Source organism: Acipenser ruthenus, chromosome 11 (genome assembly GCF_902713425.1).
Source record: "Acipenser ruthenus chromosome 11, fAciRut3.2 maternal haplotype, whole genome shotgun sequence".
Lineage (NCBI taxonomy): Eukaryota > Metazoa > Chordata > Actinopteri > Acipenseriformes > Acipenseridae > Acipenser > Acipenser ruthenus.
The window spans coordinates 15374285-15387690 of record NC_081199.1 but is presented as its reverse complement, the minus strand read 5'-3'; the positions used below and the strand labels follow the sequence as shown (position 1 = coordinate 15387690).

Here is a 13406-nt window from a genome sequence, read left to right as displayed (position 1 = left end):
AAGAAGAAGAAGAAGAAGAAGAAGAAGAAGAAGAAGAAGAAGAAGAAGAAGAAGAAGAAGAAGAAGAAGAAGAAGAAGAAGAAGAAGAAGAAGAAGAAGAAGAAGAAGAAGAAGAAGAAGAAGAAGAAGAAGAAGAAGAAGAAGAAGAAGAAGAAGAAGAAGAAGAAGAAGAAGAAGAAGAAGAAGAAGAAGAAGAAGAAGAAGAAGAAGAAGAAGAAGAAGAAGAAGAAGAAATAAATAAATCAGATAGTTTGATCATTTTCTTTGAAAGCATAGGTCTGCAAAATGTATTTATTTATTTTATTTCCAAAGTAGCATAGTTTGACACATCTGGAGCTACCCCGAGAATATTTAGCGTAATGTTGGAATTTTGCCGGGACAGCATTTGATATGTTTCAGAGGATATCTATTAGGCTGTTTCACAGAACTTTTGAATCATGGGGAACTTAGTGCCCTGCCCAGTGGTGACCACACATGTTGTCTGAAGTGACCCCACCTCCTGTACCAGTTCAGCAGTGTGTGCTGGAAAGCCTTGTCAGAAGAAGGGTCAAGTAAGTGCGCAGTGGTGGCCCTACCTGACAATTTCACGTCTTTCAGCATTGTCAGCTCTTACCGTCAATTAAAACATAGTTTTGTGTGTTTAATATTACTAGTGTTATCTAATCCACAAACAGCTGTCCCATGTATTATCATTATTATTATTATTTATTTCTTAGCAGACGCCCTTATCCAGGGTGACTTACAATTGTTACAAGATATCACATTATTTCACATTATACATTATTTCACAGTATACAGATATCACATTATTTATTGGATTTTTACTGGAGCAATTTAGGTAAAGTACCTTGCTCAAGGGTACAGCAGCAGTGTCCCCCACCTGGGATTGAACCCACGACCCTCCAGTCAAGAGTCGAGAGCCCTAACCACTACTTCACACTGCTGCCCTGCTCTCATTAACAGGTTCCTTTTCACAGATATCAGGATATATGATCAACTGGTCAAGATCAGAGGCTGTGCCACTATCTGGAATATGTCCCCCATGTGTAAGAGAGCACTGGCAGTTTAAATGGCTTCCAGCCGGAATGACTTATCTGGGCATAAAGCTCAGGGTTGGAAAACATTATGCAAATAAACCTCCTCCCTCTTAACCAAAAAATGTAAAATTACAAAATTGGACAAAACTAGGCCTCTCTTTGTTGGGTAAAATTAATGTTATAAAGATGATTACCGCCCCCCAAATCAATGACATCACCTACCTTCCCCCACTCCATTTCCCTCCTCGTCTTCTACATAGATATAACAGAGCTGTTAGTACGTTCCTTTGGGCAGGAAAAAAACAACTCTTAATAAAGCAAAATTGTTTGCTTCCCCCATAGATGGTGGTCTAGGACTCCCAAAAGTAGATTGGTATCATTATGCCTTTTCACTCTCTCAGTTACCTAAAACTCATCTCGCAGCTGAGCAAGCACCTGCGTGGGTTAATATAGAAAAAGAGCTTACAGACCCTTTTCCAATCCAGGCCTTTATTATACAAACGGGCAGGCCAGTCCCGTTTAAAGACCCAGTACTGGCTTTTGCTAGAGAAACTTGGAAAATGACACCAGATTACCAAATCAGACCCTTTCTTTACAAAAAAAAAAATTCTATCTGGCATAACAAATTGCTATTTATTGATAAAAAGCTGTTCTGCTGGGGGGCCTGGGTAAAAGCAGGAATCATTTTTTTGAAAGATATTTATGAATCGGAGATTGATCGGAGATTGCTCCAGTAAAAACCCAACTGTATAAATGGGTAATTGTATATAAAATAATGTGATATCTGTATAATGTGAAACAATGTATATAATGTGATATCTTGTAACAATTGTAAGTCACCCTGGATAAGGGCGTCTGCTAAGAAATAAATAATAATAATAATAATAAAAAAACACTACAATATATTGATGGACGTTACATAAGAAAATGAGATGTCCTTTTTTCGGAATACCATGTTCCTTCCTAAAAATGTGTTTTAATATTAGCCTTTAATAAAGGAAAACGACTGCTTTAATTCATTTTCATGTATCTATTTCAGTGCAATGTAGTTTCTTCACGTAATAAGAAATACGTTTTTTTTTTAACATTTACATTTTATTTGTTTTTTTCATTAAAAAAAAAAAAGAGATTTCTGGGGAGAGTAAAAAATACATTAACTTTGATTCATGTACTAAGGGTTACTCTCAAATGAATTCACAATCCAGTTTATGGTAAACTGTTGCATGGATGACTTAGAAACTCGCTGTCAGCTGAGTCCCCAAAACTGGGCTGAATTCGAAAATGCAAAGCGGCCCAGAATTTGGGACGTAAATGAAAACAGGGGCAGTCTATATATGTAAAACTGTGATTACATTAGAGATAAACTAATGTATCCTCTAACAAAACTGCAATAGTGTATACATTTTATATTAAAATATATCGCAAAAACGATTATAGATATATGCTACTTGAAAGAAAAAAGTACACCATCACAGAAAGCCAATTCTTACATTCGTGCATAACATGATAATTCATATAAAGTAATCACCCATAGTTTGTTATATCAGTACAGCGTAATACCACATTATATTTTAATGGTAAGGTTGTGGAAAGCAGATCACTCTCTCGCTCTCTGATTACAATGTTAAAATGCCTGCAAGCTTTTCCACTCGTGTGACGACATATTCATGTGACAGACATGGACCAGTCAAAACGCGAGACTGTTATGCAGTTCCATCCCAAAAACCAGGCCTGTGTCATACCTCCTATAAATAGTTGCTAGGTTGCGCCAGAAGAGGGAGCTCATTACTTTTTTCTATGGCATTTCTGCAGGCTCTTTGACGGGCTACACACCGGTGCAATCAATGGTCTTTGTGAGCATTTGTTATGCTGTGAGCGTAACAGAGGGAGGCCGTACTCGAATTTAGTAAAACTTATTCTTTTTTGTTCTGTTTTGCTGAAGTCATGAAGTTTATCACCAGCACCAAACTGTTGGTTAGCATTTTACTACCAAGCTCAATGTACTCGAGTGAATGCTAATGTTTGGATGCCGTTGAATAAATGGTCATTGCTGACAAAAGTTCTGGATATCGTTTGGAATTGCTGGACTTTCTCACTCGCCTCGGGATCAAGGATCTACAACCAAGCGGGTGCCAGGAGTGCTGAGATCGTTTCTCACTCGCCTCGGGATCAAGGATCTACAAGCAAGCGGGTGCCCAGGAGTGCTGAGATCGTTTCTCACTCGCCTCGGGATCAAGGATCTACAACCAAGCGGGTGCCCAGGAGTGCTGAGATCGTTTCTCACTCGCCTCGGGATCAAGGATCTACAAGCAAGCGGGTGCCAGGAGTGCTGAGATCGTTTCAATTTATTTTTCCTTTTTTGCTGGATTGTTTTTTTGTTTGCTTTGTTTTGAAGCAGAGGTTTTGTTTCTTCTGTGTTTTCAATCTGTTCGGGACTTGGCCTTACTGGCTGAATTTCTATGTTTATTTTGATCGGGACTGAAGCGCTCCTTGTAGGATTGGACATACTTTTTGTGTTTGTTTGTTTGCATGTGAAGAATCAGTAAATGTATTGTCTGGTTTAAATGATTGATGGATCTCCATTTAGTATTTTTTCAGTAATTACAACTGAAACGGATCCCGCGTGCTTTCATGCTATTGAAATGCCTTTCCTCCTTTATGAAATGTTTTGATGCACTTGGTTCAGGGAGGTAACCTTTCCAAGAGGTTGTCGTTTCTGCTAAAGCTGGTTGTTATAAAGGTATAGTGAAAATAATGTAAAGCTTAGGAAAGTGATGTAAATCCCAGGTATGGTAAATCATACTGAAAAACATGTCAGACTATAACAAACTCTGGTAAATGCATAACTATGGTAATGGGAAAAATGCAACATTACCGGGTTAAACTTTTGAAAGGATATCACAGGGGTTTCATATTTCATTGTCTGTGTTACTGGCACACCTTGTTCTACAAGCAAAACTCTGAATGATAAACAGTAGTACAAATACTCACTTGAAAGACCTCAGGTTGCTACACATCAGCATGATGTGGATGAAGCTGGGGACAGAGCTGTCTGTGAAGGAGTTTTTGCTCAGGTCTAGACTTTCCAATGGGCTGAAAGCATCAAGACCAGAGGCGAGAGACTCAACACAGCTGTCTGTGAGGTGTGCGTCAGTCAACCTATGAAGAAGATAGAGAGAGAATCAGCTGTGCCAAACATTTCCTGTGACATTACTTGAAATTCAAAACATGCAAATACATGGCTGTTTGAAGTGGAATATCTGGCTCTATAAGAAGCTATTCTTCTGACTGGAAGTATGACCACAGACCCAGCATTTAAATTGTTATCACTAAAGCATGCCTCCAAATGCTTCACTATTGATGTCTTTTGACTTGTAATTTATAACACAATTCACAACATTTCTTAACACTCCATTTGTCATACAAACGGTCCCATGTCTTAGGCATAAATACTGGCATGCTTGTCCAGTAATATAACATTGTGCTTAACTGTGCCACTGTGCTAAAAGCTAAAATGAATGATCATTGTTATAGACATACAGTTTGTCCCATAAGTTTGGCATCAAAGGCATGATATTGGTTCTCTCTCTCGCTCTCTGTCAGGAATGAAATGTCTTTATGCAAAGAAGAATTCAGTTTGATGTGTGGTAACAATAGTCAACAGGATGTGTCCGTCCGATTTAACAGAGGACATCCTAATCAGCATAGTACATGATATTGCCAATGATACCTGACTTGTGGGACACTGTATATTCATTATCAATGTATAGCTTTTTTATTGTTATTTAATTGGACTTTAATACCAATTGGTTTGTAAATTCATGACACATATCAATATATTTAGATTCAAAAGCATTAAGTAAAATCAATTTACTCAAGAGACTGGAGATCAGAGGTTGACATTTTCAAAACACCACAGAGTTTTTCCATGAAGTTACTGGTAAGATGTGAATTGCAGACGGATATTTTTTTACACTTATATTTTGGAATAATCAAAGTGCAGACGTTCCAAATGAAATCTTCAGGGAGATCACCGTGAAATAGTAACCTGAAAGAAAAAGACAGTTGTCCAATTTCATAAACTCATTCTGTTCAATGCACATTGTTCATTGAGATAATCAACATAATCAATTTCCCCGTAATAACAATCTCAAACCACCACTGGAACACATTAATAAATCCACTATTCATTTTAAAAAACTGAATTCGTCTGCATAAGACTGCCTGCTTTAAGCTGATTCTACTGCGCAATGGACAATTTAACTGTAATACGTTACAGCTGTTTACCCTTCATTAGTGTTAAAAAACCTCATCCAATAAAATAACTAAACCTGCAGAAAAACCTCTTGAATATAAATATTGTGACAGGGTGCCGGGAAACAGACCACATATCCCAGCAGGCAAAGTGGACTACATCCCCCAGAAGGCAATGCGGGCTGCCATTTTGAGCCAAGCCTGCCAAACCGGTTTGTAAATTACATTCAGCTGTGTGTAACTAGCCCCACCCTGTTTGTGTATATAAGCCTGTGTGTTTGTGTGCTGAATGGGAGAGGAGAGGGAGAGGGAGAGGGAGAGGGAGAGGGAGAGGGAGAGGGAGAGGGAGAGGGAGAGGGAGAGGGAGAGGGAGAGGGAGAGGGAGAGGGAGAGGGAAAGGGAAAATGAAAGTGTTGTTTGTTTACATTTATTTTGAAACCTTGCATTGTTTTGATGTCTGTTTGATTTATTGTTTCTTTGTTTGTTTACACCTTTGCTTTGGCCCACGTGTCGTTTATTTTATGTTTATTTATGTCTGTGTTAATAAATTTGTGCCTTGGTGTGTTTCAGTGCAGTTTCGTGGCAGAGTCTCCATTAACTATCCTGACACAACCCATTCGCTTTGGCCATCCTATCACAGTATGTAAACTGTTTTCTAATAAAACTGCATTTGCACTAATGAACACAACCTGGAGCTGACCAGGGCAGTTCTTTGATCTGTGAATGTGTAAAGCACATTGTTAAGTGCATGACACATGGGCAATCAAAAACATAACTCACATTGCTTTTTTAAATTATGTCTTACTTTGTTTACACACACTAATGTGGGGTAAAATTACTCTGGTAGTAATGAATGGGAACTCAAAACTACCCCAGGAGGTGGATTAGTTAGTCCAGCAGTCAGTCGCACTCGAAGGGGCATTAAGGTTAGTGTGAACAAATCAGCTTGTGTTCAGAAGGCACTCAACACCACTCTCAAGTGCCAGTGTGGAAACGGCATCAATATTACAATACTGGATACTGGCATCAATATTACTGTTACTGCACATCCTGTGTCCTACTCGGCTTAAAATATTAGATATAGGGATATTTTACACACAACTTTATAAAAAGTGCTTTTATTTTTTGTTTATTTATTATTGTTTTAGTTTCTTTTTCAACTCTCCTTCAAACATAACTTTGTAAACACTCTCTGCGCGTCTCAGCGCATTGCTGGACTCTGTTGCTTTCACCTGCGTTCATCACACACCTGTTTCTGCAGCCTCCCATCAAGGATTGTTACTGTTTCATCTCCCCTGCCGGTGTGAGAGGCAGCGAGTGCGGCATTCGAGTAAGGACTTCGAAGAAGGACCCTGGCTTTCTCAGGTGTTCTTTATTTTATTAGTTAGTTTGTTGTGTATTTAATGTTTATAATTCTTCATTTGTTTTTGTTTACTATGTCTTTTCATCTGCTATTTCTCTCCGTATCTCTTGGCTCTCCTTCCTCTTGTGCCGTTCCTTCTCTTCCCCTATCCCCCAGTGGTGGAACCAGCTCCCGGTGAACCTCAGGACTGTTCAATCTTTTACTGCTTTCCACCGTCTTCTCAAAACTCACTTATTCAACCTTTATTTGTAAACTCCTATTTACTTATCTTTTTATATTTTCCTTTATTTTGTTATTTTGTATATATTGTATACATGTGCTTGCTTTGCATTTCTTTATTGACTAACTTTTGTATTTCACATTTTTTGTTTAGGTTCTGTAAGTCGCTTTCGATAAAAACGCCTGCTAAATGATTAAATAATAATAACAATTTAAATGTATGTTCTTACCCTTTCTCCTTAATCCACCTATTATCTGTGTAACAGGACAACCTCAGACCTTCTTTTGACATCTGTATATTCAGACACAAGGGTTTCGGGCTGGGGTTTGTAGAAAGCATCTGACAGAAGTTCATTACTGCGTCTTCGGTGATGTGACTGAATTCCATTCTATAGTGAAAGATTGTGGTTAACAATGGCTAGATTTACAATGAAAATAGACACTATGACTGTAGAGCTAATATTCATGAAAAAAGATTCCTTGACCCTGTCTTTTTTATTTTGACAAGGGTTTACAAGAAACCTCTAAGTGTCACCCCAGTGAGTGTCATTTCATGGTAATTAGGAGGGGCTGTGGTAATATTTGGGATATCACACATCATAACAACATATCAATAATTAAATGTGCATTGCCTTAAAAAGGGTGTTTACAACAGCTTTGTAGATTTTAGAATGATATTACAGAAACATTCAAATTTTTAACCACCTAAATCGAGACCATCTGGGTTTGCAGCAGAAGTAACTGCAGTGTTCTACTGGTCAGCTCTGTTTTTACATATTCAAGAATGGTTACATTTAATTATTTGTTAAATGTTTCTATTAAGTAGTGCTGCAACGAGTATTCAAATTCATTGATTAATTGTGAATTTTGCAGTCATTGATTAATATTTTTATCATCGATTCACCGAACCCCCCCTCGTCACCGGTAGAGCCTGCTTAAGCCTTGTTCACTCAGCCGCGATGCAAACAAACAGTGAGAGAACGCAGAAGCAGCAGTGATGTGAGCCCCAAGCCCCGATACACACACACACACACGCACACACACACACGGACGGACGGTTTATTTAAGCAGAGAGAGAGAGAGAGAGAGAGAGTAAATGTGGAGATTAAGCTTTGAAAACAAAACAGGTTACTGTAAATCCATAAATATTTGCAAGCCTTTTATTATACATTTTTCGCATATGAAAAAATAAACACAAACATTTTTGGCACAAATGTATAATTCCACTAACAATACATACTTCGTATTGCAAGTGTACTGATACTGTATCAGGGGTGCAATTCATATCGCCCGACGCCCGGAACAAGATTTGTGTGAGGGACAACTAGTTTTACCGTTACTCTGCCTGCCACAGAAGTATTTTAAATCTTCTTGTGTCACAACGTTCTTTTGCTTGAAAAACTCCCATAGATTTTCCTAGGGAGTCACGCAAGTTCCTGAAAACTCTAAACTGCAGACGTCTCGCACATTGTGATATAAATTCCATGTATTTTATATATAGGTTTAAAAGATGGACTCTCTTACTGAAATCATTCTCTGTGTAAGGACAATTATACAGAGACATTCCTTGGGATATAATGGGGGTTTGTAACACTTTGGTCCAGATATTTCTACATCAAAAGGTTTTTTTTCACTAACAGGACAATTAAACTGGCTTGCTAAAACAGACAAGCTATTTAACGTAAACAGGAAAAACTTTATGTGGAAAAAACTAGATTGTTATCCACTAACAAGCCTGCTAAGTCACACTTCTTTCTATCGTGGTTCAAATACTATGATAGACGGCCAGGAGCCAGATCAGAACTAGAATATCGAAAATAATGAAGCGTCACCCCTGGTGGAATTGGATGTAATGACACACGACCCATTTGTTCCTATGGAGATTAACTCTGTGAACGAAGATGTCATTAAAAACGATATTATCCGTGAATGGTTCTAGCTGAAAAATACCACGAGTGTTCGTAAGTATAAAAAAGGATGTATTATTTAGTTGAAACTCGGAAATCACAATATTGAAACCAATAAAACGTATAGCTAATATGAACAGTTTTCACATGCATGAGACAGAAATTTCATGGGGAAATTGAAATTGAAACTTGTAGGAAGCTACGACGAACAAAAACAGAGTTATGTATTTTGTCAAGTTTAAACTTGGAAGTATTAATTGATAGATTTATGACTTCAAGGAGGTAGGAACGCCCTGCTTCTAACCTGCCAGTCATTTACCTAGGTGATTTTGAGTCTGTCTGTTGTGGAGAATTGACTTATCGAACAAGATGATTAGCTCATTGGTGGAACTGTAATCACACTTTTTAAGTAAGTTTCTTGGAGATGGATGCTCGCTAGCTGCCTTCCTACCATCTCCCTACCTGCTTGACGCCTGCCTTCATCACCACCCTATCGGGAAGTGAGGTGACATCACACTTTGAAACATCTGAATGCTTCTGAAAGAAACAAAGTCCTTAACCCGATGTCTGCTTGACTCCGTCATACTTCGGTGTGTTTAAAAAATAACTTTTACTGGTATTGAGTTTGTTTCAATAATTAGCTACTATTGAGAAATACTACAATGCTCCAGATCTCTGTTTAAAACTCCGCGCCAACACTGTCAACAAGCGAGCACGGCTTTGCTGACATCACGGAAAAGGACAACTCACTGCGACGCATCAGGAATCGGCACGTCTCCGTCCCGGAAAGGATCACACAGCGAGGACACGGAATTCACCTTTCACCTTTCATCGGAATCTGAAGAACTCATCTCACCAATTCTTTTATTCACAAAATCTTTTCTTCAAATACCAGGAAACGTGCTTTCTTTAAGAGGTCCAGTAACACTATGTAACACAATTTTTGTTCCTGGGTAGTAAGTGTTATTTCCTAATTGCTTATGCCTCAAAAGTATAGAAAATGGCTATTATTCCCCACAAACTTTGCTTTTGTGACCAGGACAGTGATATTTTGAAATTTACCTATTTCCAATGAGAAAACGGGCGAATTTGTGTCTTTTCGTTCACATAAAGTCAGAAAAAAACAACATATGAATCCAAATTAAGATGTATTTATACTAAAGTAATACAAAAATGACTACAAAAGATTTAGAAGTGAGTAGTTTTTCGAGATTTACGATTATACTGTAAATCATTTTCACAAATCAGCCCCCAAATGTGGTCTCCCATCATGTTCTCGTTATACTGTCCTTGGTAGCGGCGTTCAAAGTCCAGTATATCCTGGTGGAAGCGCTCGCCTTGCTCCTCCTTGAATTTATCCAGATGAGCATCAAGGATATGGACTTTGAGGGACATCCTACAGCCCATTGTGCCGTAGTTCTTCACCAGAGTCTCAACCAGCTCCACATAGTTTTCGGCCTTGTGATTGCCCAGGAAGCCCCGAACCACTGCGACAAAGCTGTTCCAAGCCGCTTTCTCCTTACTTGTGAGCTTCTTGGGGAATTCATTGCACTCCAGGATCTTCTTTATCTGTGGTCCGACGAAGACACCGGCTTTGACCTTTGCCTCAGACAGCTTAGGGAAGAAGTCTTGAAGGTACTTGAAGGCTGCCGACTCCTTATCTAGAGCTCTGACAAATTGTTTCATAAGGCCCAATTTGATGTGCAGTGGTGGCATCAGCACCTTCTGGGGGTCCACCAGTGGCTCCCACTTGATGTTGTTCCTCCCCACAGAGAACTCGGTCCGCTGTGGCCAGTCCCGCCTGTGGTAGTGCGCCTTGGTGTCCCTGCTGTCCCAAAGGCAAAGATAGCAGGGAAACTTGGTAAAACCGCCTTGGAGACCCATCAGGAATGCCACCATTTTGAAGCCTCCTATGACCTCCCAGCCGTACTCATCATACTTCAAGGCGTCCAGCAAGGTCTTGATGCTGTTGTAATCCTCTTTGTGGTGCACCGAGTGAGCCAGGGGAAGAGACGGGTACTTGTTACCATTATGGAGCAGCACGGCTTTGAGGCTCCTGGATGAGCTGTCAATGAAGAGGCGCCACTCATTCTGGTTACAGGCGATTCCGATTGCCTCGAACAGACTGGTCACATTGTGGCAGAAGCAGAGCCCATCTTGATGGGTGAAGAAGCTGGAAAAAGGTTGGTGAAGCTTCCTCTGATCTGCGACTTGCACACTTTCATCCAACAAGTTCCACTGCTTGAGCCTAGACGTCAAAAGCTCGGCATTGGACTTTGTGAGACCAAGATCTCTAATCAAGTCGTTGAGGTCTTTTTGGTTGGGGTAGTATGGGTTTCTCTCCCCAGCGCCACCTCTGAAATTGTCATCTGGATCTACAACGTCTTCCTCGCTCTCTGACTTGCTGTTCTCTTCTAAAGACGGCTGCTCTCTCTCCGGAGGAGTGGGTACGGGGAGCTCATGGCAGTGTGACACCGGGGCGATGGATGAAGGAAGGTCCGGATACGTGATAGCAGGTGCATTCTTGCCAGTCCGACGTTTGGAAGGGTCCACCATGCAGAAGTAGCAGTTGCTTGAGTGGTCAGTGGGTTCCCGCCAAATTCTTGGGATAGCGAACTTCATGGCTCTCTTTTCCCCTCTGTACCATCCTACAAAAACACATTTATTTCACCCATGACTAATGTGTAAGAGATTCTCGCAACATTTTTCATATATGATATATTTTTTCAATAACATTGAAAATTGTAAAACATTTTAAAATTAAAAACTTTTACAATTTTAAAAATTAACAAATTTTATAACATAAATTCCGAGCAACAATTGTCCATCTTACCTTCCAGAGTTTTTTTTGCAGTGCTCGCAGGTGAAATGAGGTGCCCAGGGTTTGTCTTGATCCCTGACAGGCATGCCGAAATATGCCTTGTAGGCCTCACACATCTTAGCAGATGCTTCCACGGAGTACTTTTTCGCTCTTGTCTTGATAAATTGGCCGCAGACATAGCAAAATGCGTCTGCCGGATGCTTGCAGCCTCTTGATGCCATCTCAGAAAAATGCAGATATGTATCCACTTAGGCAGCTGGAACTAAACTGAACTGGTGGGCTTAAGGCCCCTGTATTTATACTACTATTTATATTACTGGAAAGTTCTAGAAAGTTCTAGAAGTTACTCCAAGTTTACTCAGCACTGAATCTATCTGGAATGTTCTGGAAAATAGGTACATTTCAAAATATCACTGTCCTGGTGTGGCAATGTGCCCCGCCCCTGTGTGCATTTGTGTGTTATATGTTGTATGTTGCGTGCGTGTGTTAATGTTGGTGTATAGAGATTGGTACACGGGATATAAACGGGTCTGTGTTTCACGTGTATTTAAAAATGTAGATTTATATTTAGGCACGAGGAGGGCACAAATCACTTCACGTGCTGGTAAAATGTAATGTGTGGTCACGGGAGTACACTTAACTAATTCACGTGCTGGGATTCACGTGAGTAATTAATTAGTAATTGAATCCCAGCACAACAGTATATATAGATGCACATTTCTGTCACTCGGGGTTGGTGTTCGGTGAGTGGAGAACGGGTGAGAGAGAGAGGAGAAAGAAAGATAAAGAATAATAATATTAGTTGTTTGTGCTCACCGTGTTTGTTCGTCCTTGTTTGTCACTGTTTAGTCCGTTCTGTTTATATATTTATTTTGGCGATAGTGCCGTGTCCTGTTTTGTGCTTGTGTTTATTTTCTGTTCTGTTAATTAAAAGCTGAGCGCGATCACGCGCTCAGCTTAACCAAAACTCAAAGTCTCTGTGTGTTACTTCCTGCATCTGGTCTGACGCCACCCACTCCGGCCGTCTTTGTGACACGTGGTGTCCTGCGTGGGATCGACAGCGCCTCCAGGACTCAGGCCAGAGCAGGAACCGCAGTTTTGGATTGGAAAAAAAAAAAAAGGAAATAAATAAAAAAATGGCAGAAGACGCCATCAAAGTGCGGGCCTGGATGCTGGAAAATGCTGGGCTGGAGGCCCAGTCTATTCCAATAGTCGTCCAGTTCCTGCAGTTTGTGGATAAGGAGCGATGGGAGGCGTATGCCAAGGAACAGACCGTAAGACCTGGGAGGAAGGTGTGGGGTTGGTCCTCAGCTACCTGGAGGCAGTTATAAACGGAACAGCAGCCCAGGTAGCAGGACCACCAGCAGAGGGTGAGTACCTGCTGTCCCCATCTCCACCAGCAGAGGGTGAATGCCTGCTGGTTTTGCGTCCACAGCCCGAGCGGGAGGAGCCCGAGCGTCCTACGCCTGAGTGGGAGGAGCCCGAACGTCCTACGCCTGAGTGGGAGGAGCCCGAACGTCCTACGCCTGAGTGGGAGGAGCCCGAACGTCCTACGCCTGAGTGGGAGGAGCCCGAACGTCCTACGCCTGAGTGGGAGGAGCCCGAACGTCCTACGCCTGAGTGGGGGGAGCCCGAACGTCCTACGCCTGAGTGGGGGGAGCCCGAACGTCCACAGCCCAAGAGGGAGGAGTCGGTGCGTCTACAGCCCAAAAGGGAGGAGTCGGTGCGTCCACAGCCCAAGAGGGGGGAGTCGGTGCGTCCACAGCCCAAAAGGGAGGAGTCGGTGCGTCCACAGCCCAAAAGGG

At 41.0% G+C, this 13406-nt stretch overlaps 1 protein-coding gene across 5 annotated transcripts in view; it reads right to left on the bottom strand.

The window, feature by feature from the left end:
- The window catches only part of LOC131739428 (NACHT, LRR and PYD domains-containing protein 3-like), a 110195-nt gene that overhangs the window by 28425 nt on the left and 68364 nt on the right, over positions 1–13406 (bottom strand). For 4 of the 5 annotated variants that reach the window (XM_059033395.1, XM_059033394.1, XM_059033396.1 and 1 more), the window contains 3 exons: positions 7104–7262; positions 4912–5085; positions 4029–4196 (listed from right to left, as the gene is read on the bottom strand). In XM_059033395.1, the coding sequence (XP_058889378.1) occupies positions 4029–4196; positions 4912–5085; positions 7104–7262 (501 nt within the window). The remainder of the gene's footprint in view (positions 1–4028; positions 4197–4911; positions 5086–7103; positions 7263–13406) is intronic. The other variant, XM_059033397.1, reaches the window with a different exon arrangement.